This window comes from Pristiophorus japonicus, chromosome 15, assembly GCF_044704955.1.
Source record: "Pristiophorus japonicus isolate sPriJap1 chromosome 15, sPriJap1.hap1, whole genome shotgun sequence".
NCBI classification, from domain to species: domain Eukaryota; kingdom Metazoa; phylum Chordata; class Chondrichthyes; family Pristiophoridae; genus Pristiophorus; species Pristiophorus japonicus.
Genome location: NC_091991.1, coordinates 155,726,502 through 155,753,392, shown reverse-complemented (window position 1 = coordinate 155,753,392; position 26,891 = coordinate 155,726,502). Strand labels below are relative to the sequence as shown.

The 26,891-nt window shown below is 45.7% G+C and overlaps 2 protein-coding genes across 2 annotated transcripts; both read left to right on the top strand.

The window, feature by feature from the left end:
- Positions 1 to 3,096: 3,096 nt before the first annotated feature.
- LOC139225922 (hemoglobin subunit alpha-like) lies at positions 3,097 to 4,451 on the top strand. The gene is made up of 3 exons (XM_070856782.1): positions 3,097 to 3,249; positions 3,598 to 3,805; positions 4,085 to 4,451. The coding sequence occupies exons 1-3, from the start codon at positions 3,155 to 3,157 to the stop codon at positions 4,208 to 4,210; spliced, it is 429 nt and encodes a 142-aa protein (XP_070712883.1). The 5' UTR covers positions 3,097 to 3,154; the 3' UTR covers positions 4,211 to 4,451.
- A 17,708-nt stretch (positions 4,452 to 22,159) lies between these two features.
- Positions 22,160 to 23,671, top strand: LOC139281157 (hemoglobin subunit beta-like). The gene is made up of 3 exons (XM_070901160.1): positions 22,160 to 22,307; positions 22,577 to 22,784; positions 23,277 to 23,671. The coding sequence occupies exons 1-3, from the start codon at positions 22,216 to 22,218 to the stop codon at positions 23,403 to 23,405; spliced, it is 429 nt and encodes a 142-aa protein (XP_070757261.1). The 5' UTR covers positions 22,160 to 22,215; the 3' UTR covers positions 23,406 to 23,671.
- Positions 23,672 to 26,891: the final 3,220 nt, after the last annotated feature.

The following is a 26,891-nucleotide window of genomic DNA, read 5'->3' as shown; positions in this document are numbered from 1 at the left end:
GGAAAAGCATGCTTCAATCAAGCAGAATCAGCATGGTTTTATGAAAGGGAAATCATGTTTGACAAATTTGCTGGAGCTCTTTGAGGATGTAATGAGCAGGGTGGATAAGGGGGAACCAGTGGCTGTGGTACATTTGGATTTCCAGAAGGCATTCGATAAGGTGCCACATAAAAGGTTACTGCACAAGATAAAAGTTCACGGAGTTGGGGGTAATATATTAGCATGGATAGAGGATTGGCTAACTAACAGAAAACAGAGTGTCAGGATAAATGGGACATTTTCTGGTTGGCAAACAGTAACTAGTGGGGTGCCGCAGGGATCGGTGCTGGGGCTTCAACTATTTACAATCTATATTAATGACTTGGATGAAGGGACCGAGTGTAATTAGCCAAGTTTGCTGATGATACAAAGGTGGTTGGGAAAGCAAATTGTGAGGAGGACACAAAAAATCTGCAAAGGGATATAGACAGGCTAAGTGAGTGGGCAAAAATTTGGCAGATGGAGTATAATGTGGGAACATGTGAGGTCATCCACTTTGGATGGATCAGCAGCAGTGGAGTGGTAGTGGTGAGAGTGGGTCACCGCCGGGATACTACAGGAGGGCAATATTCAAAATGGCAGCCATTCCACGAAAAATCAGCATTCATTCCGCTCCGCTGCATGGCCACCAGTTTCTGGCAGTATCAGGCCTTAAGGGGAGGGGCAATTTCAGCACTTTATATTCTATGAGCTAGACTTTCCACTTCTCATCGCTGGGCTAGTGCCCATATATCGCCCAAAAAGGGCTGATATAGCCCAAAAATGGAAAGTTGGGACACATCGCCGAGTTTATCACCAACACATCACCCGGCGCAACTTTCGGCTCACATCGCTGAGGTGATCGCCCAGCCCAACTTTCGGCATATCGCTGGCACATCGCCAGGCTGATCGCTCACCGAGAACATCGCTGGAGAATAGTTGGTGTTGCATGGCTTTCCTCACAGAACTGGGCACTACGGACGCTATTTTGAACATGGGAGGAAGACAGGAGACCTCTTAAACAGGAGCTTAGATAGTCTGTGAATTATTTAAGGGCCTTTTAAAGATAGATACACTCATAATTAGACGTTTTCTTATATTTATATAAATAAGTGACGTTTCATACTTACTTGGTCTGGCCTGGACACTGTTTAACAACAGTTGCACTAATGTTCTATTTTAACTTGTAAAGTGAAATAAAGTAGTTTTAATAAAATGACAACTTTTGAACGTAATTTTTCAATTACAAACACCCCAACAGTGAAACGACAACACCAACAATAAATGTGAACAATAGGAACAATATTAAAAATAGTGCACCCCTCCTCCCTACCTCCAGCCACGTTCCCCTCCAGATCCTGCACTCCCCCCCGCCTGTGTCGTTGCCTCACCCACCCGTTTTGGTCCCCGGGTACTGCTGCGAAGCCAGAGTGCAGTGGATGATGGCAAGACTTCCTGCCGTAGTGGGGGACATGCTGGGATGATCGTCTGTTGGGGGGCTGTTGGCAGGGAAGACAAAACAGGGGGATCGCCTTCCGAGTCAGGAGGTGGTGCTTCCTCCTGACCTGCCTGTGTGCTGGTGCTTGTGGTCACGGGAGCTCGGGGTGTGGCGCCGTGTACCGCCAAGAACGCGTGCCGCATGGCATGATTGGAGGCGGGGATTCCACGCAACTCCAGGATCATCTGCTGCGTTGCCTCCGCTTGGCTAGCAGACACCCGGGAGAATTCCTACGTGAGCCCCACAAACACCTGGAGCTGCTCACGCTGGATCGCGACAGACTCCTCGCACAGTTGTGCCAGGCACTCAACACGGTGGTCCAGGGTAGGCCTTTGCTCAAGCCGCTATCTAAGATTGGACTTGATAATTTAGCATCTTCTAACATTGCGCTTTAACAGTACCAGAAAAAGAAAAAGAGAATGAATCAACTGGAGCAAAAGAGAAATAATGCAGCATTTAACATTCGGTGATCATTGCGCATTAAAATTGAACACAGCAATATAAAAATCAAGTTTTAGGCCATAGTATTGAATTCTGTCTATTTTGTTGGAACCGATATTCGTAAATTTCTGACAAGTGTGCCGTTTAACAAGGAGGGTATCCCTAAAAGAATTGGCTCACAACAAGCTAAAAATGCATGCGGGTTAAGAATATTTTGAGAGTCAGCGAAAACCAATATGTCCAGTAGTGGCCACTGCTCTGTGCTTCAAAGGTAGCACGCAAAATAATCTATGAGAGAAAACTCATGCAATGAACTGTTTAAGTCATAATTAGCTTTCACTCAAAGCTCACAAGATCCTTTTTGTGGCACATTCTGTATTTAAATTAGCCTATTATAGTGTGTTTATTAATTATTTATGTTACTAAATAATCTAAAGCACTGTCACATCATCATCATAGGCAGTCCCTCGAATCGAAGTGAGGCGCAGTTTGACAGCTTTTCTCATATCTTTGCGAACAGTTGTAAAATATCAGGGATCGCAACTGGACAGGTTGGGAGTTGAACTGTACTGGATAAAGGAACATCTTCCAATTTGTGATTTAATACTACCAGAGATAAAGGACGAATGAAGTGGAGTTTATGGGAAATAATTCACCATTTAACGTTTGGCCAATGTGCATTAAAATTAAACACAGTAATAAAAAACCTTTTCAAATTTTAGATCATAAGAATGTAATCGAAAATTCCGTAATATTTTTAATCATTTGCATAAAGTTAATGCTCTGTGCAACTTCGAACATTGCAATTATAACCAGCTTCAGCTCAATGGTTTTGATCTTTTTTGCGACACATTCTGTATTTGAATTAGCCTATTATGGTATATTTATTAATCATGTTACTAAAGAATCTAAAGCATTATGACCGTGTTTCAAATGAGGCGGAGTTTGGCAGCTTTTCTCAGATCTTTGCGAGAAGTTGTAAGTGAAACAGATGATTGGCTTTCCACTCGGCGTTGCCTCTTACTGTTGCATGTCAGATAAGTCCAATAGAATTTGTGTAGAGACCGGCAACCAATCGGACAAGTGTGGACTGAAGGGCGGGCCTATGAGAAATGCAATAAAAACAGGAGACAACAAGAGCGCCACAGACATCTCGGATGAGCTGAGAAAACTGAAAGAGTGACAAGACCCGTAACCATGACGCTCCGCACCAACGAAAAAGCCCTGGTAAAGGAGTTGGCCGGCTATATCGACACTAACGCTGAAAAATTGGGTGGAGATGCTTTGGCCAGGTAATCCAGTTAGATAGATTTACATTATGTTAAAAGTATTTTAAGCAAGAATCTATGGGCAGGAATATTTTATTTGGAAAGCCCTGGAATAGTGAGACAACTAATATGCGTGCAATGACATTCTCTGCATAGAATCAAAGATTTTCTAAAGCAATGTGATTGGTGGTCCAAATGTAATCCGAGGCGAGATTCTAATGTTTTCGTATGTTGCCTCAGCAATTGATTTCTAGTTTGTTTTTATTCCAGAGTAAACTTTAAATATTGAAATCTGAATATGGGTTTGGCTTGAATTGTGTATTGGTGGTTTAAAAAGAGAGAATAATGATTTTACTTCCCGTGTTCCTGAAGGTTGTTTCTAACCAAGCCTTCAACCAAGACCTACTTCTCTGGTTATGCAGACTACACTGCCAAAGGTGCAAAGGTCAAAATGCAAGGTGGAATAATAGTGAAGGCGATACTACGTGCGATAAACAGATTGGACGATGTGCAAGGGTCTCTGGAAGAGACTGCTGTGATCCATGGTCAACAACTTTTCGTGGATCCTCACAACTTCGACGTACGTAACTGTTTAATCCTTTCTTAGCCGGCTCCACTTCCCCAAACTCTGATGTGATCAGGACAGAAACTGTGCACATTTCGATTGATTTATTACATTACATGAAATGTCAGTGTGAAAATGCAACCACGTTCACATTTAGTGGAAAGCGGGGAATATTTTGGGCCTGTGCACATAATTTAAAGTGTAAATGACCAGTACTCACTAAACATTTAAAATAATGTGTTGTGAATATCTGCGGGATCACCTTCCAACTGATTTTTGTTTTTGTCTTTGCAGCTGTTTGCCCAAAATCTCCTGGTAACCTTGGCAAGCAACCTGACGAATTTCACTCCTCAAGTCCACTGTGCACTGGACAAGTTCCTTGCCCAGGTTGTGACAGCACTGAGCTCTCGCTACCGCTGAAATGTAATCAGTCAATTTCGGTGGAAAGCAGCTAGATCATCCTCCTTTAAACCTTCGTGTGCACCTTTCATCAAACTGCTTGGCAATGAAACGTTATTCTCATAAATACTTGTTTTTGCTGTATCTCGCACTGTTTAATTCAGTTTTCATATTTCATCATTGATTAATTTTCCATTCCTAATTATTAAACTGCTTCAACTGAAAATACAACTGAGAAAAAATAAAGATTTATTTTCATCAATGCGATGTAGTCTGCTGCGATGATTTACATAAACACACTTCATTTAAGAATTAAAAACTGCCAGACATGTAGAAATAATAAATTTAGAAAATGATCCACCACCAGTCTGAAAGAACTATACAGCATAGCGTCCACTGACTTACACTTTTAGATAACAACAAATGGGAAGGAGAAAGTGGCAAATGAATACGTTTTAGCAATTATAGAGCCTTTGCCATTTATTTTAATCTCGCACATTGCAAATGAATCAGATTCATAGCAGAGCTTCCGAAAAGCAGAAGACTGAGAAGTAAGGACATCACTGTCTCCCTCGTATGACCTTTACACATAGAGTACATAATAAGAGCAACCCTTGCCACTGAAAAGCACGTTTTCCATTCTAAATGTAAGAGTTTTGTTTTCAAACACAGAAAATCAAATGTCCTTTACTATGATGCTTAGATTCAAGTTTAAACATTAGCTCGCCTGGTTAAATAACTCCGGCATAAAAATCCTGTGCTCGATGACAAATAGGGACCACATTTGTGCACTCTTACCGTTCTCAAGATCACAATGGATAAGGGAAGCTATTGGATCCATCTAGAATCCTGCCATTGCAGGAGCCAATGAGTTCCCAATTGATTGCAGGGTTTTCTTCTCCATGACTCTCGGGGAGTCCATTCCAAGTGTTGGGCATTCTTTATGTGTAAAGAACAACATAATATCACTCCTAAATTTGTCTCTCAGAACTTTGAACCTGTCCAGGCAAGAGATTTATTCATTTAAGGCAGGTTAAAATATTTGGTGTCTGTATATTACGAGCTCACACTACACTTAAAATTTGTGTTTCCTGTAATTACAGTGGCCCATAAGCTAATAGAAATTGCCATGTATTGGTACAATGAGATTCCAAGAATTAAAAGGCAATTAAACAATTATAAAAAATGAATGTGATTATTCAACATTGGAATTTGTCATTTATACTATAATAAATGTATTTATTGCCTGTTAATTGCCTCACCAATGTTAGACTTTGGATAATGTTGTTCTGAACTGCAAATGCAATAGAGATGTTGCATTGCTGTTACACAACTTTGATGCCACAGTGATGATGGACATCTAATATAACTGCACTTGGCCCTGCTTAAACTGGACATTTTGGGCTGAATGTTAATGGGGAAGGCGGGTTGGAAGCCGGTGGCGGGGGTGATTTGGTCAAAGTGTAAGCATTAAAAAAATGATTGAAACCATAATAGAAATCAATGGAGGTTGATCTATCCATATGGGTACAATAGCATGGAAGTTATGTTATTGGACCAGCAATCCAGAATCTTGGACTATTAATCCTGTAAAATGTGAGTTTAAATTCGACCATCACAGTTTGCAAATTTGTATCAAATTTTTTAACAAACGTAAATAAAGCTGCAATAAAAAGCTGGTACCAGCAACAGTGACCATGAGGCTGTCGTTTTGTCATAAAAAGCCGAACTAGTTCATTAACATCCTTTAGTGAAGGAAACTTGTCGTTTTTACCCGCTCTGACCTATCTGTGACTCCAATCCCATACCAATGTGGTTGAGCCTGAACTGCCCTCTGAAATGACCTAGCAAGCCACTCAGTTGTAACAATGTACTATAAAAAAAGGAAAACTGAGTGGTCACTTGGCTAGGTAACTTGACATCGGCAATGACGAAGGCCACACCGAGCTCATTCAACCCTGCAAAGTCCTGATCACTAATATCTGGAGACTGGTGTCAAATGTGGGATTGTGCGGACGTGCTTCTCCCAGGGATGCATAGCTTCTGTCAGAAGAAATCGTGACAGATCGGAAAAGTAGGTTCTCGGCGCATGCGCGTCACACCCCGACAACCAGCTTTTGCGAGGCCTCGCCGAGTCTGTGCACACTTCGTACGGACCCATTATGACACTGTAACCATGTCCTTGAGTTAAACTGCTGGCATTAACCTCCATGTCTATCTGTTCCCACAGACTTGTTATTGTGTTTGGAGGGCCTCCTACCCCAGAAGGATACAGGACCTCTCTCCTCCTTTCCAACTCCACCACCAAGACCTCCATTGCAGTGTCCGTAAACCTTGGTGCACACTCTCTCCCATGGTCAACCATAGTTAATTGTTGCACTGCACTATTCCCAATGATCTTAACACCACCAGCAGCCACAATGTACCTGTCCTTTAAGAGTTGCAAGCTCTCTTTAAGCTCTGCAGACTAGCTTTAAGTAGTGCGATGAAGTAACAACATTGGGCTCCCTGCTGATGGGTGCAGCCAATGAAAAGCGCGGAAAGCGCTGTGTGCACGCAGAGATCATTATAATGAGCCGGCAGCATAAAGTTTCATGTTGCCTGCATTACAACAACATAAACCCCAACTTGAATTTATATAGGATATTATTAGACAAAATATTTGGCACCGAGCCACTTGAGGAAAAATTAGGACAGGTAGTCAAATGCTTGGTGAAAGAGGTAGGTTTTAAGGAGCATCTCGAAGGAGGAAAGAGAGCTAGAGAGGCGGAGAGGTTTAGGCAGGGAGTTCCAGAGCTTGGGATCTAGGCATCATCATCTTCATAGGCAATCCCTCGGAATCGAGGAAGACTTGCTTCCACTCTAAAAAATGAGTCCTTAGGTGGCTGAACAGTCCAATATGAGAACCACAGTCTCTGTCACAGGTGGAACAGATAGTCGTTGAGGGAAAGGATGGGTGGGACTGGTTTGCCGCACACTCCTTCCGATGCCTGCGCTTGATTTCTGCATGCTCTCGGGGATGAGACTCAAGGTGCTCAATGCCCTCCCTGATGCACTTCCTCCACTTAGGGTGGTCTTTGGCCAGGGACTCCCAGATATCAGTGGGGATGTTGCACTTTATCAAGGAGGCTTTGAGGGTGTCCTTGTAATGTTTCCTCTGCCCATCTTTGGCTTGTTTGCCGTGAAGGAGTTCCGAGTAGAGCGCTTGCTTTGGGAGGCTCATGTCTGGCATGTGGACAATGTGGCCTGCCCAGCGGAGATGATCAAGTGTGGTCAGTGCTTCAATGCTGGGGATGTTGGCCTGGTCGAGGACGCTAACGTTGGTGCATCTGTCCTCCCATGGGATTTGTAGGATCTTGCGGAGACATCGTTGGTGGTATTTCTCCAGCAACTTGAGGTGTCTACTTGATGGTCTATGTCTCTGAGCCATACAGGAGGGCGGGTATTACTACAGCCCTGTAGACCATGAGCTTGGTGGCAGTTTTGAGGGCCTGGTCTTTAAACACTCTTTTCCTCAGGTGGCCGAAGGCTGCACTGGTGCATTGGAGATGGTGTTGAATCTCGTCGTCAATGTCTGTTCTTGTTGATAAGTGGCTCCCGAGGTATGGGAAATGGTCCACGTTGTCCAAGACCGCATTGTGGATCTTGATTGCTGGGTGGCAGTGCTGTGCGATGAGGACATGCTTGTGGAGGACCTTTGTCTTACGGATGTTTAGTGTAAGGCCCATGCTTTCGTACACCTCAGTAAATACATTGACTATGACTTGGAATTCAACCTCTGTATGTGCGCAGATGCAGGCGTCGTCCGCGTACTGTAGGCAACAGAAGGCACGACCACTGATGGTTCAGCAATTATAATCAGGGGTGCTCAGGAAGGCAGAATTAGTGGAGCGCAGACTTCTCTGGGGGTTGTGGGGCTGGAGGAGATTACAGAGATAGGGAGGGGTGAGGCCATGAAGAGATTTGAAAACAAGGATGAGAATTTTGAAATCAAGGTGTTGCTTAACCAGGTGCCAATGTAGGTCAGTGAGCACAGGGGTGCTGGGTGAACGGGACTTGATGCAATTTAGGACATGGGTAGCTGAGTTTTGGATCACCTCTAGTTTACATAGGATAGAATGTGGGAGGCCAGCCAGAAGTGCGTTGAAGTAGTCAAATCTAGAGGTAACAAAGACATGGATTACACTGAATGGGCGCGAGATAATCATGCACCCAAGCACCCAAGGCCCCACCCCACTGCTGACCAAGAACGGAGAGACACTCATTAAGGACACCGAGGCAGTTAGGGCCCGCTGGTAGGAGCACTTCGAAGATCTCCTTAACTGAGACTATGCCTTTGACACGAGTGTCCTCGACTCCATCCCGCAGCATGCTACCCGCCACCATCTCAGCAAAACCCCAGCCCTGCACGAGGTAGAAAAAACCATCCGCCAGCTCAAGAATAACAAAGCATCAGGAGCAGATGGAATCACGACTGAGGCACTAAAGTATGGCGGAGAAGCACTATTGACACGAATATCTGAAAGGAGGAGAGCATGTCGGAAGATTTCAGAATTGCCGTAATCATGACAATCGTCAAAAAGGGAACAAGTCCAACTGCGGCAACTACAGAGGAATCTCCCTGCTGTCGGCCACTGGGAAAGTCATCATAAGAATCCTCCTCAACCATCTTCTCCCTGTGGCTGAAGAGCTCCTCCCAGAGTCACAATGCGGATTCCTTCCATTAAGGGGTACACCGTGCCACAACGACAAGAGAAATGCAGGGGACAGCACCAATCCTTGTATATGGCCTTCTTTGAACTCACAAAGGCTTTTGACACTGCCAACCTTGAGGGACTATGGGGCGTCCTCCTCCATTTCGGCTGCCCCCAAAAGTTTGTCACCATCCTCTGCCTGCTCCACAACGACATGCAAGCCGTGATCCTGACCAGTGGATCCACCACAGATCCAGTCCACGTCCGGACCGGGGTCAAGCAGGGCTGCGTCATAGAACCAATGCTCTTCTTGATCTTCTTTGCTGCAATGCTCCATCTCACTGTCAACAAGCTCCCCGCTGGAGTAGAACTAAACTATAGAACCAATGGGAACCTGTTTAACCTTTGTCGCCTCCAGGCTAGACTAAGGTCGTCTCATCTTCTGTCATCGAACTACAGTACACGGATGACGCTTGTGTCTGCGCATATTCAGAGGCCAAACTTCAAGCCATCGTCAACATCTTCACCGAGGCATACAAAAGCATGGGCCTAACACTAAACATCCGTAAGACAAAGGTCCTCCCCCAACCTGACCCCCCTACACACCAACTGACCCCGGGTCATCAAAATCCACGGTGCGGCCCTGGACAACGTGGACCATTTTCCGTACCTCGGGAGCCTACTATCAGCAAGGGCAGTCATCGATGACGAGGTCCAACACTGCCTCCAGTGTGCCAGCGCAATCTTCGGTCGCCTGAGGAAGAGAGTGTTTGAAGACCAGGATCTCAAATCTGGCACCAAGCTTATGGCCTACAGGGCAGTAGTGATACCCACCCTCCTATATGACTCAGAGAAGTGGACAAAAATAGTAGACACCTCAAAGCTCTGAAGATGTACCACCAGCGCTGACTCTGCAAGATCCTGCAAATCCACTGGGAAGATGGATGCACTAACATCAGTGTTCTCGCTCAGGTCAACATCCCCAGCATCGAAGCACTGACCACACTTGACCAGCTCTGTTGGGTGGGTCACATTGTCTGCATGCCACAAACGAGACTCCCTAAGCAAGCGCTTCACTCAGAACTCCTACGCGACAAGCTAGCCTCGGTGGGCAGAGGAAACATTTCAAGGACACCCTCAAAGCCTCTTTGATATAGTGCAACATCCCCACTGGCACCTGGGAATCCCTAGCCCAAGACCACCCAAAGTGAAGGAAGAGCATCCGGGAGGGTGCTGAGCACCTTGAGTCTCATCGCCGAGAGCATGCAGAAATCAAGCGCGTCATGTATGTAACACCACTGTATTACTGTACACACTCAACCAGATGCACACCTTGACCACAAGGGGTGAGCTTGTGGGAGACTGCCCATACTTGATCATCCAGGTATAAAGGGAGGTCCCACGCAGGGTCATCACTTTTGGAGTCCTGTAAATAAAGAGCAGGTCATAGGGTGACCTTGTCCCCAGAATGTGCCTCGTGTGGTTTCATGCTGTAGAGTAAGGACTTGACATTGGCGATAAGAAACGGGAATTCACGACCCACGAGAATGGCCACCGGTAGCACAGAGGAACGGTACTGTGTTGGGGAAGACTGGGACGATTTTATCGAGAGGCTTCAGCAAAGCTTCGTTACGAAAGAATGGCTGGGTGATGCAGTGGCTGACAAGCGAAGGGCTCATCTTTTGACCAGCTGCGGACCAAAGACTTACGTGCTCATGAAGGACTTACTAGCACCCGAAAAGCGTCAGACAAAACCTTTGAGGAACTCAGCAAATTGATCGGGGAGCATCTCAAACCAGCGAGTAGCATACATATGGCCTGACACAGATTCTACACCCACCAACATCGTGAAGGACAGAGCATACCGGACTTTGTAGCGGACCTCTGGCGTTTGGCCAGCCTCTGTAAGTTCACAGACGCCTACAGGAGGGAGATACGAAGGGACTTCTTTATCAAGGGCATCGGTCATGCAGGAATTTTCCACAAATTAATTGAGACCAAGGATTTGACCTTGGAAGTGGCAGCGTTGTTAGCTCAAACTTTCATGGCAGGGGAGGGAGAAACGAAAATAATATACGCGCGCAATTGTGCCTCTAACGCGGTGATGGATCAGGGAGTCAATATCATTAATGCGATTCAGAGCCCCGCAGACAGGCAGGGGCAATTTGACAATCTCCAGGCAGCAATAGACCCCAGAGTAGGACCTCAACAGAGACAATGGCAGGCTGAATGGACATTTATGCCATCACAGTGGACAATGCGGCCAGGGATGGGGCCATTGACACCCACTAATAGGGTACTCAAGAGCAGTCAAAGGGACAGTCAGCACGGAATGCCTGGCCATAGTCCCTTTGTTCCCAACAGTGGAAACTTTAACTCATGCTGGAGGTGTGGGGAAAACACCCAGCCAGATCTTGCAGATTTCAACAGTTTATCTGCAGGAAGTGCAATCTCAGTGGCCATTTAGCTCGAATGTGCAGGAAGCCTGCAACCAGACTAATATATGAGGCAGATGGACCAGAAGAGGGTTCTTTGAGACAGGATGACTTTTGGGGCAAATCGATGGACGCCGAGGTTCAGCGGGTCCATGTGGTGAATATTCACAGTTCATACACCAAAACGCCACCAATGATGATGAGGGTTTTATTAAACGGTATCCCAGTATGCATGGAGCTGAACATGGGGTCCAGCCAGTCACTCATGGGCGTTCAGCAATTTGAGAAGCTATGGCCACTTAAAGCCAGTAGACCCAAATTAGCACGTATTGAGACACAATTACGGACTTACACTAAAGAATTCATTCCGGTGCTAGGCAGTGCAATGTTGGCTGTCACACACAAAGGGTTAGTGAATTGGCTGCCGCTCTGGATTGTCCCGGGCAATGGTCCTGCACTGTTGGGGAGGAGCTGGTTAGCTGAAATGAACTGGAAATGGGGGGATGTTCACGCTATGTCATCTGTGGAGCGAAGTTCGTGCAACAATTCGATTCACTATTCCAATCCGGCGTCAGGACTTTCAAAGGCACCAAAGTAAGGATACACATCACCCCGGACGCCAGGCCAGTGCACCACAAAGCCAGAGCGGTGCTGTATGTGATGCGGGAAAAAATCGAGAGCGAATTGGATTGGCTGTTGAGAGAGGGCATCATCTTGCCCATTGAATTCAGCCACTGGGTGAGCCCCATCGTTCCCGTCCTAAAAACGGATGGCTCGGTCAGGATCTGTGGCGACTACAAGGCCACCATCAATTGGGTGTCCCTACAAGATCAATATCCGCTCCCGAGAATGGAGGATCTTTTCGCCACGCTGGCAGGCGGCAAGCTGTTCATCAAGTTGGAACGTCAGCCGATATGACCCAGGGACTGGCCGATAAATCTAAACTACTGACCACAAGGGACTGTTCATTTATAACAGGTACCCGTTTGGCATTCGATCAGCGGCCGCGATTTTTCAACGAAACATGGAAAGCCTGCTCAAATCCATTTCTGGAATGATCGTATTCCAGGACGACATCCTTATCACGGGTCGAGACACCGAGGAACACCTCCACAACCTGGAGGAGGTGTTACGCCGACTGGACCGGGTAAGCCTGCGACTCAACAAGTCTAAATTTGTGTTCTTAGCTCCTGAGGTTGAGTTTCTGGGCAGGCTTCCGGGTCTGCAGATGGGATGCGGCCCACCGTATCCAAAACAGAGGTGATTCGACGAGCACCCAGGCCCTGCAACACTTCAGAGTTGCGTTCATTCCTGGGACTGTTGAACTATTTCAGGAACTTTCTGCCGAACTTCAGCATGTTGTTGGAGCTGCTACACGTGCTCCTGCGTAAGGGTTGCGATTGGTTTTGGGGGGACTGTCAAGAACAGGCTTTCGAACGGGCGCGAAACCTACTTTGTTCAAACAAGTTGTTGACCCTGTACGACCCCTGTAAAAGATTAGTTCTGACATGTGATGCATCGTCCTATGGGGTTGGGTGCGTGTTGCAGCAGGGCAATGCTGAGGGTCAACTACAACGTGTGGCTTATGCCTCCAGATGACTCTCTCAAGCAGAACGGGGGTATGGGATGGTCGAGAAGGAAGCACTCGCATGTGTTTATGGTGTAAAAAAAATGTATCAGTACCTCTTTGGTAGGAAGTTTGAATTAAAGACGGACCACAAGCCATTAACATCCCTGTTGTCAGACAGTAAGGCTGTCAATGCCAAAGCATCAGCCCGCATACAACGATGGGCTCTCATGCTGGCTGCTTATGATTACTCCATCCGGCACCGGCCCAGCACTGAAAATTGCACTGACCTGCTCAGCAGGTTTCCACTGGCCACCACTGAGGGGGCAGCAGAGCAAAGCACCAAGATGGCCACGGCTGTCGATGCCTTTGACAGCGTAGGCACCCCCATCACAGCCCGCCAGATCAAAATCTGGACAAACAGAGATCCCCTCCTATCCCTGATTAAGAAATGTGTCCTGACTGGGAATTGGGCGCCCGCACACGGAGCATGCCCTGAGGAGGTCAGACCGTTCCACAGATGGATGGATGAGCTCTCCATCCAAGCTGACTGCCTATTATGGGGCAGTTGGGTAGTTATGACCCAGAAGGGCAGGGAGGCATTCATCAGGGAACTCCACAGCGAGCACCCAGGTATTGTGCTGATGAAGGCCATTGCCCGGTCACACGTTTGGTGGCCTGGAATTGATTCAGACCTGGAACACTGCGTTCGCAGGTGCATGACGTGTGCCCAGCTGGGTAATGCCCCCAGGGAGGCCCCGCTCAGCCCGTGGCCCTGGCCCACCAGGCCATGGTCACGCATTCATGTAGACTACGTGAGCCAGTTCATGGGAAAGATGTTCCTTATTGTGGTAGATGCGTACTCGAAATGGATCGCGTGAATCATTCTGAATTCATGCATGACAGCCATCCCTGTGGAAAGTCTATGTGCGATCTTTGCAACCCATGGCTTGCCGGACATCCTGGTCAGTGATAATAGCCCATGCTTCACAAGCCACGAATTCCGGGAGTTTATGTCGGGCAATGGCATCAACCATATCAGGTCAGCACCATTCAAGCCGGCCTCCAATGGCCAGGCGGAACGTGCGGTCAAAATCATTAAGCAGGTTATGCTCAAGGACCCTCCCTACAATGCCGCCTATCGCGTCTCCTGCTGGCCTATAGATCCCGACCGCACTCGCTCACGGGGGTCCCGCCCGCAGAGCTACTAATGAAACGGACACTCAAAACTCGGTTGTCCCTCATTTACCCAGTCCTGACCGACATAGTTGAGGGCAAGCGCCAGTACCAAAACGAGTATAATGACCATAATTCAAGGGGGAGATGTATAGAAATAAATGATCCTATATTCGTCCTGAATCACACCATGGGGCCCAAATGGCTTGAGGGCACTGTAATTGACAATGAGGGGAATAGGGTAATTGTGGTAAAACTCAACAATGGTCAAATATGCTGTAAGCATCTGGACCAAGTAAAAAAAAGGTTCAGCATCGACACGGAGGAACCTGAAGAAGACCATGAGATGGAGCTCACTCCACCGCCAGTGAACGAGCAAGAAGAGCAATCAGAGGAATGCACAGTCCCTGCGGTCAGCCCGGACAGGCCGGAGTCAGCACAGGTGACTGACACTCACGTCAGTGTCCAACAACCAGAGCCCAACTGTGGCGCTCCACGAGGGAGCGTAGACCACCTGAAAGCCTAAACCTATGATCCTAATAAGACTTTGGGGGGCGAGGTGATGTCATGTATGTAACACCACTGTATTACTGTACACACTCAACCAGATGCACACCTTGACCACAAGGGGTGAACTTGTGGGAGACTTCCCATACCTGATCATCCAGGTATATAAAGGGAGGTCCCACGCAGGGTCATCACTTTTGGAGTCCCGTAAATAAAGAGCAGATCATAGAGTGACCTTGTCCCCAGAATGTGCCTTGTGTGGTTTCATGCTGTACAGTAAGGATTTTACAAAGCGCAGACAGCGGAAGGAGCGTGCGGAAAACCAGACTCCCCATCCACTCTTTCTTTCAACCACTGTCTGCCTCACCTGTGACAGAGACTGTAATTCCCGTATTGGACTGTACAGCCACCCGAGAACTCACTTTTAGAGTGGAAACAAGTCATTCTCGATTTCGATGGACTGCCTATGATGATGACAGGAGGACGTGCTGATGGTAGGAGCGAATGCTGACAGCATTCTAAGTAGAGAATAATATACTCTGCTTCTTGCAGCACCAGTTTTCCATTGAGGACTGACTCAGCATTTCACTCGCCACGTACTGGCCCCACTCAGCACAATGTGACGCTAATCGGCCAGTACATGTATCAAGCAGAACCTACGGGTTCATTGCTGGTTTAGTATTTCTGGCCACTGCTTAACTTCGAGGCGTTTTTGTTGCTATGTTCTATCACTCTTCAAAGTTATTTTTATTTGCACAGTGATGTTTTGCTGGTCTTGAACTGTTGTTGTTCTTTTCCTGAGAAATAGTCTGGGTTCTGTCATACGGGCTGGTGGACAAGAGGGAGCCACCAGGAAGACACTACAGAGCAAGAGAAGTTGCCGGAAGAGCAAGAGGAGGAGGAGTAGAACTCTACAAAGGTGGCCATGCTAAAAGCAATGGATGTGCAAAGAAACTTGAGGGTCCAGGTACATAGATCATTAAAATGTCATGAATAGGTTCAGAAAATAAACAAAAAGGCTAATGGAATGCTGGCCTTTATATCTAGAGGACTAGAATACAAGGGGTTAAAAGTTATGCTGCAGCCATACAAAACCCTGGAGAGACCACACCTGGAGCACTGTGAGCAGTTCTGGGCACCACACCTTAGGAGGGATCTATTGGCCTTGGAAGGACTGCAGCGTAGGTTTACGAGAATGATACCTGGACTTATCAGAACATAAGAACATAAGAAATAGGAACAGGAATAGGCCATACGGCCCCTCAAGCATGTTCCGCTATTCAATAAGATCATGGCTGATCTGATCATGGTCTCAGCTCCACTTTCCCGCCCACTCCCCATAATGCCTTATCCCTTTATCGTTTAAGAAACTGTCTACTTCTGTTTTAAATTTATTCAATGTCCCAGCTTCCACAGCTCTCTGAGGCAGCAAATTCCACAGATTTACAACCCTCTGAGAAAATAAATTTCTCCTCATCTTTGTTTTAAATGTGCGGCCCATTATTCTAAGATCATGCCTCTAGTTCTAGTCTCTCCCATCAGTGGAAACATCCTCTCTGCATCCACCTTGTCAAGCCCCCTCCTAATCTTATATGTTTCGATAAGATCACCTCTCATTCTTCTGAATTCCAATGAGTAGAGGCCCAACCTACTCAACCTTTTCTTATAAGTCAACCCCCTCATCCCCGGAATCAACCTAGTGAACCTTCTCTGAACTGCCTCCAAAGTAAGTATATCCTTTCGTAAATATGGAAACCAAAACTGCACGCAGTATTCCAGGTGTGGCCTCACCAATACCTTATATAGCTGTAATAAGACTTCCGTGCTTTTATATTTCAAGAATTAAGTTACGAGGAGAGATTGCACAAATTAGGGTTGTATTCCCTAGAAATTTGAATGTTAAGGGGTGATCTGATCAAAGTTTTCAAGACATTAAGGGGAGCAGATAGGGTAGATAGAGAGAAACCATTTCCGCTGGTTGGGGATTCGAGGACTGGGGGGCATAATCAAAACATTAGAGCTAGACCTTTCAGGAGTGAAATTAGGAAGCACTTCTGCACACAAAGGGTGGTAGAAGTCTGGAATTCGCTTCCGCAAATGTCTATTGATGCTAGATCAATTCATAATTTTAAATCAGTGATTGATAGCTTTTTATTAACCAAAGGTATTAAGGGATATGGGCCAAAGGTGGGTATATGGAGTTAAGTTGCAGACCAGCTATGATCTCATTGAATGGCGGAACGGGCTCGAGGGGCTCAATGGCCTGCTGCTGTTTTTTTGAGGAGCGTGAGGCATGGTGCCTTCGCCTCACCAAGGAGGTTGTCACTGAGCTATGTCGCCTGCTGCAATCACAAACCTGGGCATCGACAGCACTGACTCTGACTATCATTATCACTGTGGAAACAGGTCAGATCAGCAACATCTCCTAGTTCGCAGTACAGTGCTGCATCAGTGATGTCAATGAAGCTCTTTATATCTGGACAACAACCTAAATCTCCTTCCCAATTGAGAGAGTGAAACAGGATGATACAGCCATTGTTGTATGCATGGCAGGCTTCCGCAGGGCGCCATTGAATGCACACACATTGTCCTGCGTGCTCCCAATCACCAGCATGGCGTCTCTAGTAAGCAAAAGGACTTCAGCTCCCTCAACGTACAGTTTGTTTGCAAATACAGGCGATGCATCCTGCAGGTCTGTGCCAACTATCCCGGCCGCAATCACAACTCTTTTATCCTGTGTCAGTCCTCCTTTAATTCAACTAGGCCAGCAACTTACAGGCTGGCTTTTGCATGGCAAAGCATATCCCCTCTGAACATGGCTTATGACTTTGGTCAAAAACCTATGCACAGCTGAAGAACTTGCCTATAATGCGAGCCATGCTGTCTCAGGGGACATCATTGAGCAAAAATCAATTTGTTCAGCAATGCTTCTACCGCCTGGACCGTTCTGGGTGGTTTTGCAGTAAACCTATGAGTGGATATCCTAATTTTCTTCCATCTGCTGCATGCTCCATAATTTTGCCATTATAAGTACTAGCCCTTCCCTCCATATGGCAGCAACAAGTACAGGAGGAGGAGCAGGAAGAGGAGGAGGAGGAAGAGCAGGAACATATGCAGCGAGTACCATAGCCTTTTTCTGCCTGAGCTCTCAGACTTCAGCTCATCGAGGAGCACTTCAAAAAAATCAGCCCTCTCATTTCCCAATCACAAACAGTCCGGCAATTCTCAATACTCTTCTTGCAACCACCATCCTTCCTTCACTCTAAACTTATTGGTCTTTCCCTCACTTAACTACAAAGGCAAATCACACCACCAAATGCACATCCAAAACAAATGTATCAAACAAATGATGTCAGCATTGACAAAAAAATGAAGCACTCTTGTGCAAGCCCTTAGTGCCTATCATATGTGGATGCTCCTGGTGATCCTATGAGATGCTTTCTCAGAACCAGGGAGGCTTTGAGGGTGTCCTTGTAATGTTTCCGCTGCCCACTTTTGTCTCGTTTGTCGTGAAAGAGTTCCGTATAGAGCAATTGGTAAAGTGTGACATCCCTACTGACAGCAAGGAGTCCCTGGCCGAAGACTGCCCTAAATAGAGAAAATGCATCCGGGAGGGCGTTGAGCTCTTCGAATCTCAAAGCCACGAGCATGAAGAGGTCAGGCGCAGGGAGCGGAAGGAGCGTGCGACAAATCAGTCCCACCCCCCCTTCCCACCTATGACAGAGTCTGTGGCTCTTATATTGGACTGTTCAGCCACCATAGGACTCACTTTAGGAGTGGAAGCAAGTCTTCCTCGATTCCAAGGGACTACCTATGATGATGATGATGATTTCCCAGTAGTTTCAGCTTAAAAGGTGGAAAGCTGCTGACCCTCCATTGAGGACACTTCCGATGGCCATGGAGGATGATCTCAAGCAGCTCTAGGCCTAGTGGGCCCGGCTGCAGCATCTTGGCATGGATTGCAGCAGTCTCGGCCGGCTGGCTAAGTGCCACCAGCAAGGACACTGGGGGAATGTCTGACGGAGAAGATGTATGCTGTCATCCAGCGAAAGGATGTCAGGACATAGAGCAAACCCACACTCCTGGGGGCGTCTTCTTCGGTAGCCTAGGCATTACTTTGACATTTGTGTCCTCGACCTCCTACACTGTTCTAATGAAGCCCAAGAGCAGCTTGAGGAACAGCATCTCATCTTTCTATTAGGCACTTTATGGCCGTACAGACTCAACACTGAGTTCAACAATTTCAGATCGTAACCATTGCTCTCATTATTTCAGACAATGGCTGCTGTTAATAATTCTGCTGCTGTCGGGCTATAAAAGAGCTGGAGCGGCATACCACTTCAACCTCCAGTGCGAGCTACTCCAAGTGTGCGACGATTTTGAGATGGGTGACTAGGTGACGTTATCAAAACCCTGGTCGCCGTTTTGGAGTGTGGGCAGTAACATCGGTGGGCCCAGGTACAGAGGAGTGGAAAGGTCGGGGCGGATGAGCGGCGAGAGTTTGTGGCGTAGGTGCGGCAAGAGATCGTGGCATAGGAGCGGTGAGAGATCGTGGCGGAGGTGCAGTGATTGTTGTTGTGGTGGAGGAAAGGCGAGAGATTGTGGCGGAGGAGCGGTGTGAGATCGCAGCGGAGGTGAGGCGAATGTTTGGCGGAGGAGCGGCGAGAGACCGTGGCGGAGATGTGGTGAATGTTTGTGGCGGAGGAGCAGCGAAAGATTGCGGCGAAGGTGCAGCAAATGAGGGTACAGGGCCCAGAAGAGCCGAGAGCCCAGGGCCAGCACAGGCCAGCCCACACTGCGATGTGTGTGCGCGCTAGGTCCGTGCAGCAGAGCAGGTTTCCAGTTGTCCTGGTTAATCCTTGCCACTGGATAAAGGCCTAGCTCTGTCAAGCCCGTGTGGTGGTTGGTGTGCAATGGTCAACATACGTTTAAAAAAATTTACACACAGGCATCTTCCACCCCCTCAATTGGAGTTCAGGACTGGAACTTCGAGTCCTTCATTGAAACACCTGTGAACTCCAGGAAGCAAGTCATCCTCGTTCGAGGGACCGTCTATGATGATGATGAGATCCATCTGTTGTTTCTTTTCTTATTCCATTACCACGTTTTGTTGTGCACCATCATCCCTTTGGTCATTTAATCTCTCCTGCCTGTCACCCTATCATAGACCTTCCCTTTTCTTTGTTCCTCCGTGCTCCCACTTTCTCTGCTGCCTCTATAGTCGCTTAAAAGCGGTTACATCTCCAACTTTTCCAAGTTCAGATGAAAGGTCATTGACCAGAACCTTTAACTCTGTTTCTGTCTCCATAGATGCCGCCTGACCTGCTGAGTAATTCCAGCATTCACTGTTTTTACTTCGAAAGAGCTGGTTGCTTGGTAATTTGGCAGAAATGCTGTTAAAAATGACATTACGATAATGTAGATGGTCAAACTTGGCTGCTGAAGAATGGTTTTGGAGGTTTTTTCTCTCTCTAGCTTGCTAAAAGCTTCAGCATTGGTGCTGGTACTGTGGAGATGTGTTTGGACCATCAGCCCTATATGGACAAGTGTGTTGCCATGACGGATACACCTGAAGAGGAGGAAGAATGCCAACAGGATAAGTAGACAGCGGCTACTCTGCCGTTGCCCTGGAGAACGAGCTGCCAGAAATCTGTGAGCGCTGTTCAAAAGAAATTCTTTAACCTGAAATGAGATCTGTGTCCATTACCAAATCAGTCCTGCCATCATGGTCCCCCTTTAAAAGAAAGAACTTGCATTTATATAGTGCCTTTCAGGAAATCCCAAAGCACTTTTCAGCCAATGAGTTAGATTTGAAGAGTCAACACTGTTGTTTAGTAGGAAACTACATTGTTCATTTCCTGATATCTAGCTCTCCTCCACAACAGACTCCCATTTGAAAAACACTTGGAAGTCATTTTTGGCATTCCATCTCACAGGCATCCCCCACCTTGCCGAGATCACTCTGCAGATATCCATTTGGTAAGAAATACATATTATTGAAAACAGATCTGTGTATCTGTTATTGCTTTTCTTTTAGTGACCGTGCTTCCTCTTAGTGCCTAGAATGAGGAGCTTTTTAATCCTAACCTCTTCTCTTCAATGTTCCCTCAGTGGCAGAAGGCTTCGAGTTGGATAGGTAATGGCTTCCAGCTGGAGCTTTGAGGACTGAGGCAGCACATTGTCTTTGATTATGGGCTGTATTCATCTTGAAAAGAAAATAGAGAGTGTGAAAGCACTCTGCTTGGAATCATAGGGAATGCAACCCATTATTAGAAAACATTTCTTAATGAGGGTGATAACAGGGTGCACAAGGTGAGAAAAAAACAAATCTGATAAGGAACGTTAGCAGGAGATGGAAGGGGGCATGAAGGTAATGTGTTACCTTCCACATCTTGCTGGTAAATTGTAGATAGTGCCTAAAATAGTAACGGTAAGATGGTTGGAAATGGGAAACCTGGTTATTGCAGTATATTGTTTCAAGGAGTGGCTGCCTCATGTTATCTTGGTTACCTGATGAGGTCATTGAACTTCTTTCATTATTGAGCAGCAACTTGGGGCTTCTTGCAAATGACCCTCAGTGCCAAGGCAATTTCCTTTCACTGGGTCGGATCATCCTCCTCATGGGCGTCCTTCCCTTCACAGTGAAAAGCTGGGCCTTCCTGTATCACATTACAACCACTAACACCTCAACTGAAGGATCTGTAAATTGGGGCACTGATCGAAATTGATTCAAAGTCAAAATGGTTCTCATGCCCCCTTGGACTGCTGCAGTACTTGTAGTGCAAAACTGTGATGGAGCCAATCGAACCAATCAAGTTATTGCCATTAAACAATTAACACTGAATCATTATAAAAATTCTTTAGTTGAATTGCTTGGAGTAAAAGCATATCAAAATATACATTTCAATTCGAAAAATATAAAAATCAATTAAACAATAATTTTGTCTAATGCGTCAGTTAGATAGCGTATATACAGAGAAAATTCTATCAGAAACAATCCACACACAAAAATATTAAAAACTGTATTGATCTTCAACGTAAATATTTCTATTCAGAGTTAAAGAATACTAATCATGAAAAATGAAGTATCAAGTAGGCAATCCGAGAATTATGAATTATTTCTTTACCCAGTTTTTGGATTTTCTATCAAAAAATTGCATATATGAGCTAGAACAGCATTAATCTTATATTGATAAATGCACTAGCATTTTGATTGCACAATAGAATTTCATAATGTTCTGTCATTTTGCAAATTAAATATATGCTATTTAGTGAAATATTTGACCAGAAAGAAGGAAATGTAAGAATTAGAGGTAACTTCAATTAACCAGGAAGAAATTTCTGCAGTTTGGAAATGAAAGTGTTAAAATATTATTCAACAAAATAGTACAACTCTTCTTTGTGATGGGCGGACAGAAGTGAGCCACAAATGGCTGAATGTTTAACATGTGTTTATCTTAGTACTCAAACACAGAAGAGTGATGCCCAGTGATAGGGAGTTGGGTCCCACCTACCAATCAATCAACCTATTACATTGGAATTTTAGTCTGGGATGTGCCCCATTCCAGACTATAAAAATCAGACAGAAACTGAAGATCAACACAGCTTTCTTCTACGAGGAGCAGCCTTGAGATCTTAACAGACAAAATGGTGCACTGGCAGGCAGCCGAGAGAGCTCACATCAACAAAGTGTTTAGTAGCATCAAGCCTACGTTAGTTACCGCCAAAGCCCTTGCAAGGTATGGTGAAAACGGATTTTTATTTTAAATGTAATTCATGCTTTGTATTTTTAAGCAAGATTACGTTGAAGGATGTTTACTTCACAATATTTGTCTAAATATTGCGATAGGGTAAGGGAATTAGTATTAAAGGTTTCACTGAAGTTCCGGTCAAACCCATGTAAAGTTTAACTTTCCTTGGTTCAAACTGATTTATTGATTAGCTTTGATATTTTAATTCAATTCTGAACCTGACATAAAGTTGGATTATTGTGCTTTTTCCCCGCTAGGTTGTTTTTTGTCTATCCCTGGACTAAGAAATACTTTAAATTTGAGGAACAATTTAACTACGACGATGAGAAAGTTAAAATCCATGCAGAGAAAGTGGTATCTGCTCTGAATAAGGCCATCGGCAATTTGGACGATGTCAAGTCCGAATTTTCCAAACTCAGCAGGGACCACGCTGAAACGTTCAAAGTGGATCCCGAAAACTTCAAGGTAGGAAACTGATCTTGTTAAATAGACGTTCCATTTACACTAAAGTTCATTGTAAATGCAACCTAATCCCAGAGTCAGAGCATGACATGACATCCAAACAAAGTAGATTGTGATTCCCTCAAAAAGGTTGCGAAGGAGGATATCTGGTTTTCACTGGAACAGGGAGTCTCACTGCACTTTTGCTGTAAAGTCAGGTGGGACCATAACTCTGGATATGGAGCAACATGTTTGGAAAACTTGAACTGCTTCAACCGGTAACAACTTGTCATCGACACCCCTCCTTGACTTGTACCCTGGTCTGCACAGGAACACAAGCTGATGTTAAACAAAACTGTTTTTCACTATTCCTTGGGGGCAGAGCTTTTTCCTGTAATGTTTAACTTTCCCGTATAATATTCTATGCCGGTCATTGGGTGCTTTGAGTTTTAAATTCAGCCCATTAGGGCAAGCTTTGTTTCAATTTGTATGATGGGTTTTTCTTTTGCTTTACAGCTGCTGTCTAGCTGCTTGCTCATCGAACTGGCCCAAACCTTGCAGAAGGACTTCACCCCTGAAGTTCATGCATCTTTCAATAAATTTTTGAATGTGGTAGTTGATGCTCTGTCCAAAGAGTACCATTAAATTTTCAACTTCGTGGATTCTTCATCCTTGATCAAGAAATGCAATCCTTGAAAATATGCAATATTAACATTTAAAGAAAAATTCTCTGTGCTTATCTTAAGAAATTGTATAACAGCAAGTTCAAATCATGCAGAAATAAAACTGCCGCATTCTTGAAAACAATGTTCCTCTTTGGATGCTAATTCCTACTCAAATTTCTCAAAATATTACCATGTATTCCTTCTGTTGCTCAGAGCTTCAATAAAGAATCAATATTACCCTTACAATTGCCATATGAATTCCTCATTTAACTTTAGTATCTAGCATAAATTGTGAGATTTGAAAGGATCTATTTCTCAATCAGTCTTGAGTACTCCAATGGTAATTTATTAAATAAAACTATCAAGTTGAAACAACACATTAAAAATAACAGACAATGAAAGGTTCCCTTATAGCCTTGTCTTCGTGTTCATGTAACATGTTCCATCAACATTGAAATTACAGTACACCCAGGTAGTTCAGTCGGCAATACATAACATCATGGCCCTCTGTTTTTAATTCATTCACGGGATGTGGGTATCGCTGGTAAAACCAGCACTTGTTGCCCATCCCTCATATTAACGTGGAGATAGGAACGGAGCAGCGCGGGGAGACGGGGGGGATGGAGGGGACTTATTGCCGGTAGTGATAGTGGGCAATGAACGAGCAACATTGTGGAACATGTAAAAACATTCTATTTCGACGGGGATGCCTCATTATCATTTTACTTCCGGGTATCCCGTCTCCAATGCACATGAGCAGTCGTAGTGTGGACCCAATTTCATCTCGACTATTTAAACCCCCAAGTGTGGGTGGGTTGCAGCAGATGGGTAATTAAAATGATTGATTTTTGGATCGCGCCAGCTACATGGTTTCAACTTCTGTGTTTAAAGGAGGGGGTTGCCTGCAAGTAACCAATTCATCATCATCATAGGCATCGAATTAAGGAAGACTTGCTTCCACTCCAAAAATGAGTCCTTGGGTGGCTGAACTGTCCAATATGGGAACCACAGTCCCTGTCACAGGTGGGACTGATAGACATTGAGGGAAGGGGTGGATGGGACAGGTTTACCGCACGCTCTTTCTGCTGCATGCGCTTGATTTCTGCATGCTCTCGGCGATGAGACTCGAGGTTGACTGCTGAGATGCTTTTGGCCTATGCTCTCTGGAACTTGTGAGGTCCCTGCCAAAGACTGCGCCACCTACACCTGAACAAGGATAGACCCAGCCATCAGGCGATGAGGCAGAATATCGGGGTTACTGGGTGGGTGCTGGGGGTGAGGGGCAGCGGGTGAGAAGTGGAAACATTTTGGGTAGAGGTCCCACTTCCATATTCCATTTCGCCAACGTACCTCTCCTGGGTCAGCGCCACATCACCCCTACCACTCTGCTGCAGACCAGCTTGGTGTAGATCAGTGACTTCCTGTAACGCCATAGACCGCCGTGTAACGCCGTGTGCGGGAAATGTGTCCGTCTCCAGCTCCTGACAGACTGCGTTGCGGAATTGGAGCTGAGGGTGGATTAACTCTGGAGCATCCATGATGCTGAGAATGACGTGAGTAGCACATGTAGCAAGTTGGTCTTACCGCAGGTGAAGGGTCCACAGCCAGTTAGGGAATGGAAGACTAACAGGAAGAGCAGTGCAAGGAAGGTAGTGCAGGAGTCCCCTGCGGTCATCCCCCTGCAAAACAGATACACCATTTTGAGTACTGTTGAGGGGGATGACTCATCAGGGGAGGGCAACAGCAGCCAAGTTTAAGGTACCGTGGCTGGCTCTGCTGCACAGGAGGGCAGGAAAAAGAGTGGGAGAGCAATAGTGATAAGGGATTCGATTCTGCAGCCGCAACCGAGACTCCAGGATGGTATGTTGCCTCCCTGGTGCAAGGGTCAAGGATGTCTCGGAGCAGGTGCAGGACATTCTGAAAATGGAGGGTGAACAGCCAGTTGTCGTGGTGCACATTGGTACCAACGATATAGGTAAAAAAAGGGATGAGGTCCTACGAGACGAATTTAAGGAGCTAGGAGCTAAATTAAAACATAGGACCTCAAAAGTAGTAATATCGGGATTGCTACCGGTGCCACGTGCTAGTCAGAGTAGGAATCGCAGGATAGCTCAGATGAATACGTGACTTGAGCAGCGCTGCAGTAGGGAGGGATTCAAATTCCTGGGGCATTGGAACCGGTTCTGGGGGAGGTGGGACCAGTACAAACTGGACGGTCTGCACCTGGGCAGGACCGGAACCAATGTCCGAGGGGGAGTGTTTGCTAGTGCTGTTGGGGAGGAGTTAAACTAATATGGCAGGGGGATGGGAACCAATGGAGGGAGACAGAGGGAAACAAAAAGGAGACAAAAGCAAAAGACAGAAAGGAGATGAGTAAAAGTGGAGGGCAGAGAAACCCAAGGCAAAAAACAAAAAGGGCCACTGAATATAAAGGGGCTGCAGGAGGGGTCAAAACTAAAAATCTTGGTTTAAAAACTAGGATTAAAACACTCTACCTAAATGCACGCAGCATTCAAAATAAAGTAAATGAGTTGACGGCACAAATCATTACAAATGGGTATGATTTGGTGGCCATTACAGAAACGTGGTTGCAGGGTGGCCAAGACTGGGAATTAAACATACAGGGGTATCTGACGATTCGGAAAGATAGACAAGAAGGGAAAGGAGATGGGGTAGCTCTGTTAATAAAGGATGATATCAGGGCAGTTGTGAGAGACGATATTGACTCTAATGAACAAAATGTTGAATCATTGTGGGTGGAGATTAGAGATAGTAAGGGGAAAAAGTAACTGGTGGGCGTTGTTTTTTAGGCCCCCAAATAATAACTTCACGGTGGGGTGGGCAATAGTCAAGGGAATAACGGAGGCATGTGAAAAAGGAATGGCAGTAGTCATGGGGGATTTTAACCTACATATCGATTGGTCAAATCAAATCACGCGGGGTAGCCTGGAGGAGGAATTCATAGAATGCATACGGGATTGTTTCTTAGAACAGTATGTTACAGAACCTACAAGAGAGCAAGCTATCTTAGATCTGGTCCTGTGTAATGAGACAGGAAAAATAAACAATCTCCTAGTAAAAGATCCTCTCGGAATGAGTGATCACAGTATGGTTGAATTTGTAATACAGATTGAGGATGAGGAAGTTGTGTCAGAAACAAGCGTACTATGCTTAAACAAAGGGGACTACAGTGGGATTAGGGCAGAGTTGGCTAAAGTAGACTGGAAACACAGACTAAATGGTGGCACAATTGAGGAACATTGGAGGGCTTTTAAGGAGCTCTTTCATAGTGCGCAACAAAAATATATTCCAGCGAAAAAGAAGGGCGGTAAGAGAAGGGATAACCAGCCATGGATAACCAAGGAAATAAAGGAGAGTATCAAATTAAAAACCAATGCGTATAAGGTGGCCAAGGTTAGTGGGAAACTAGAAGATTGGGAAAATTTTAAACAACAGCAAAGAATGA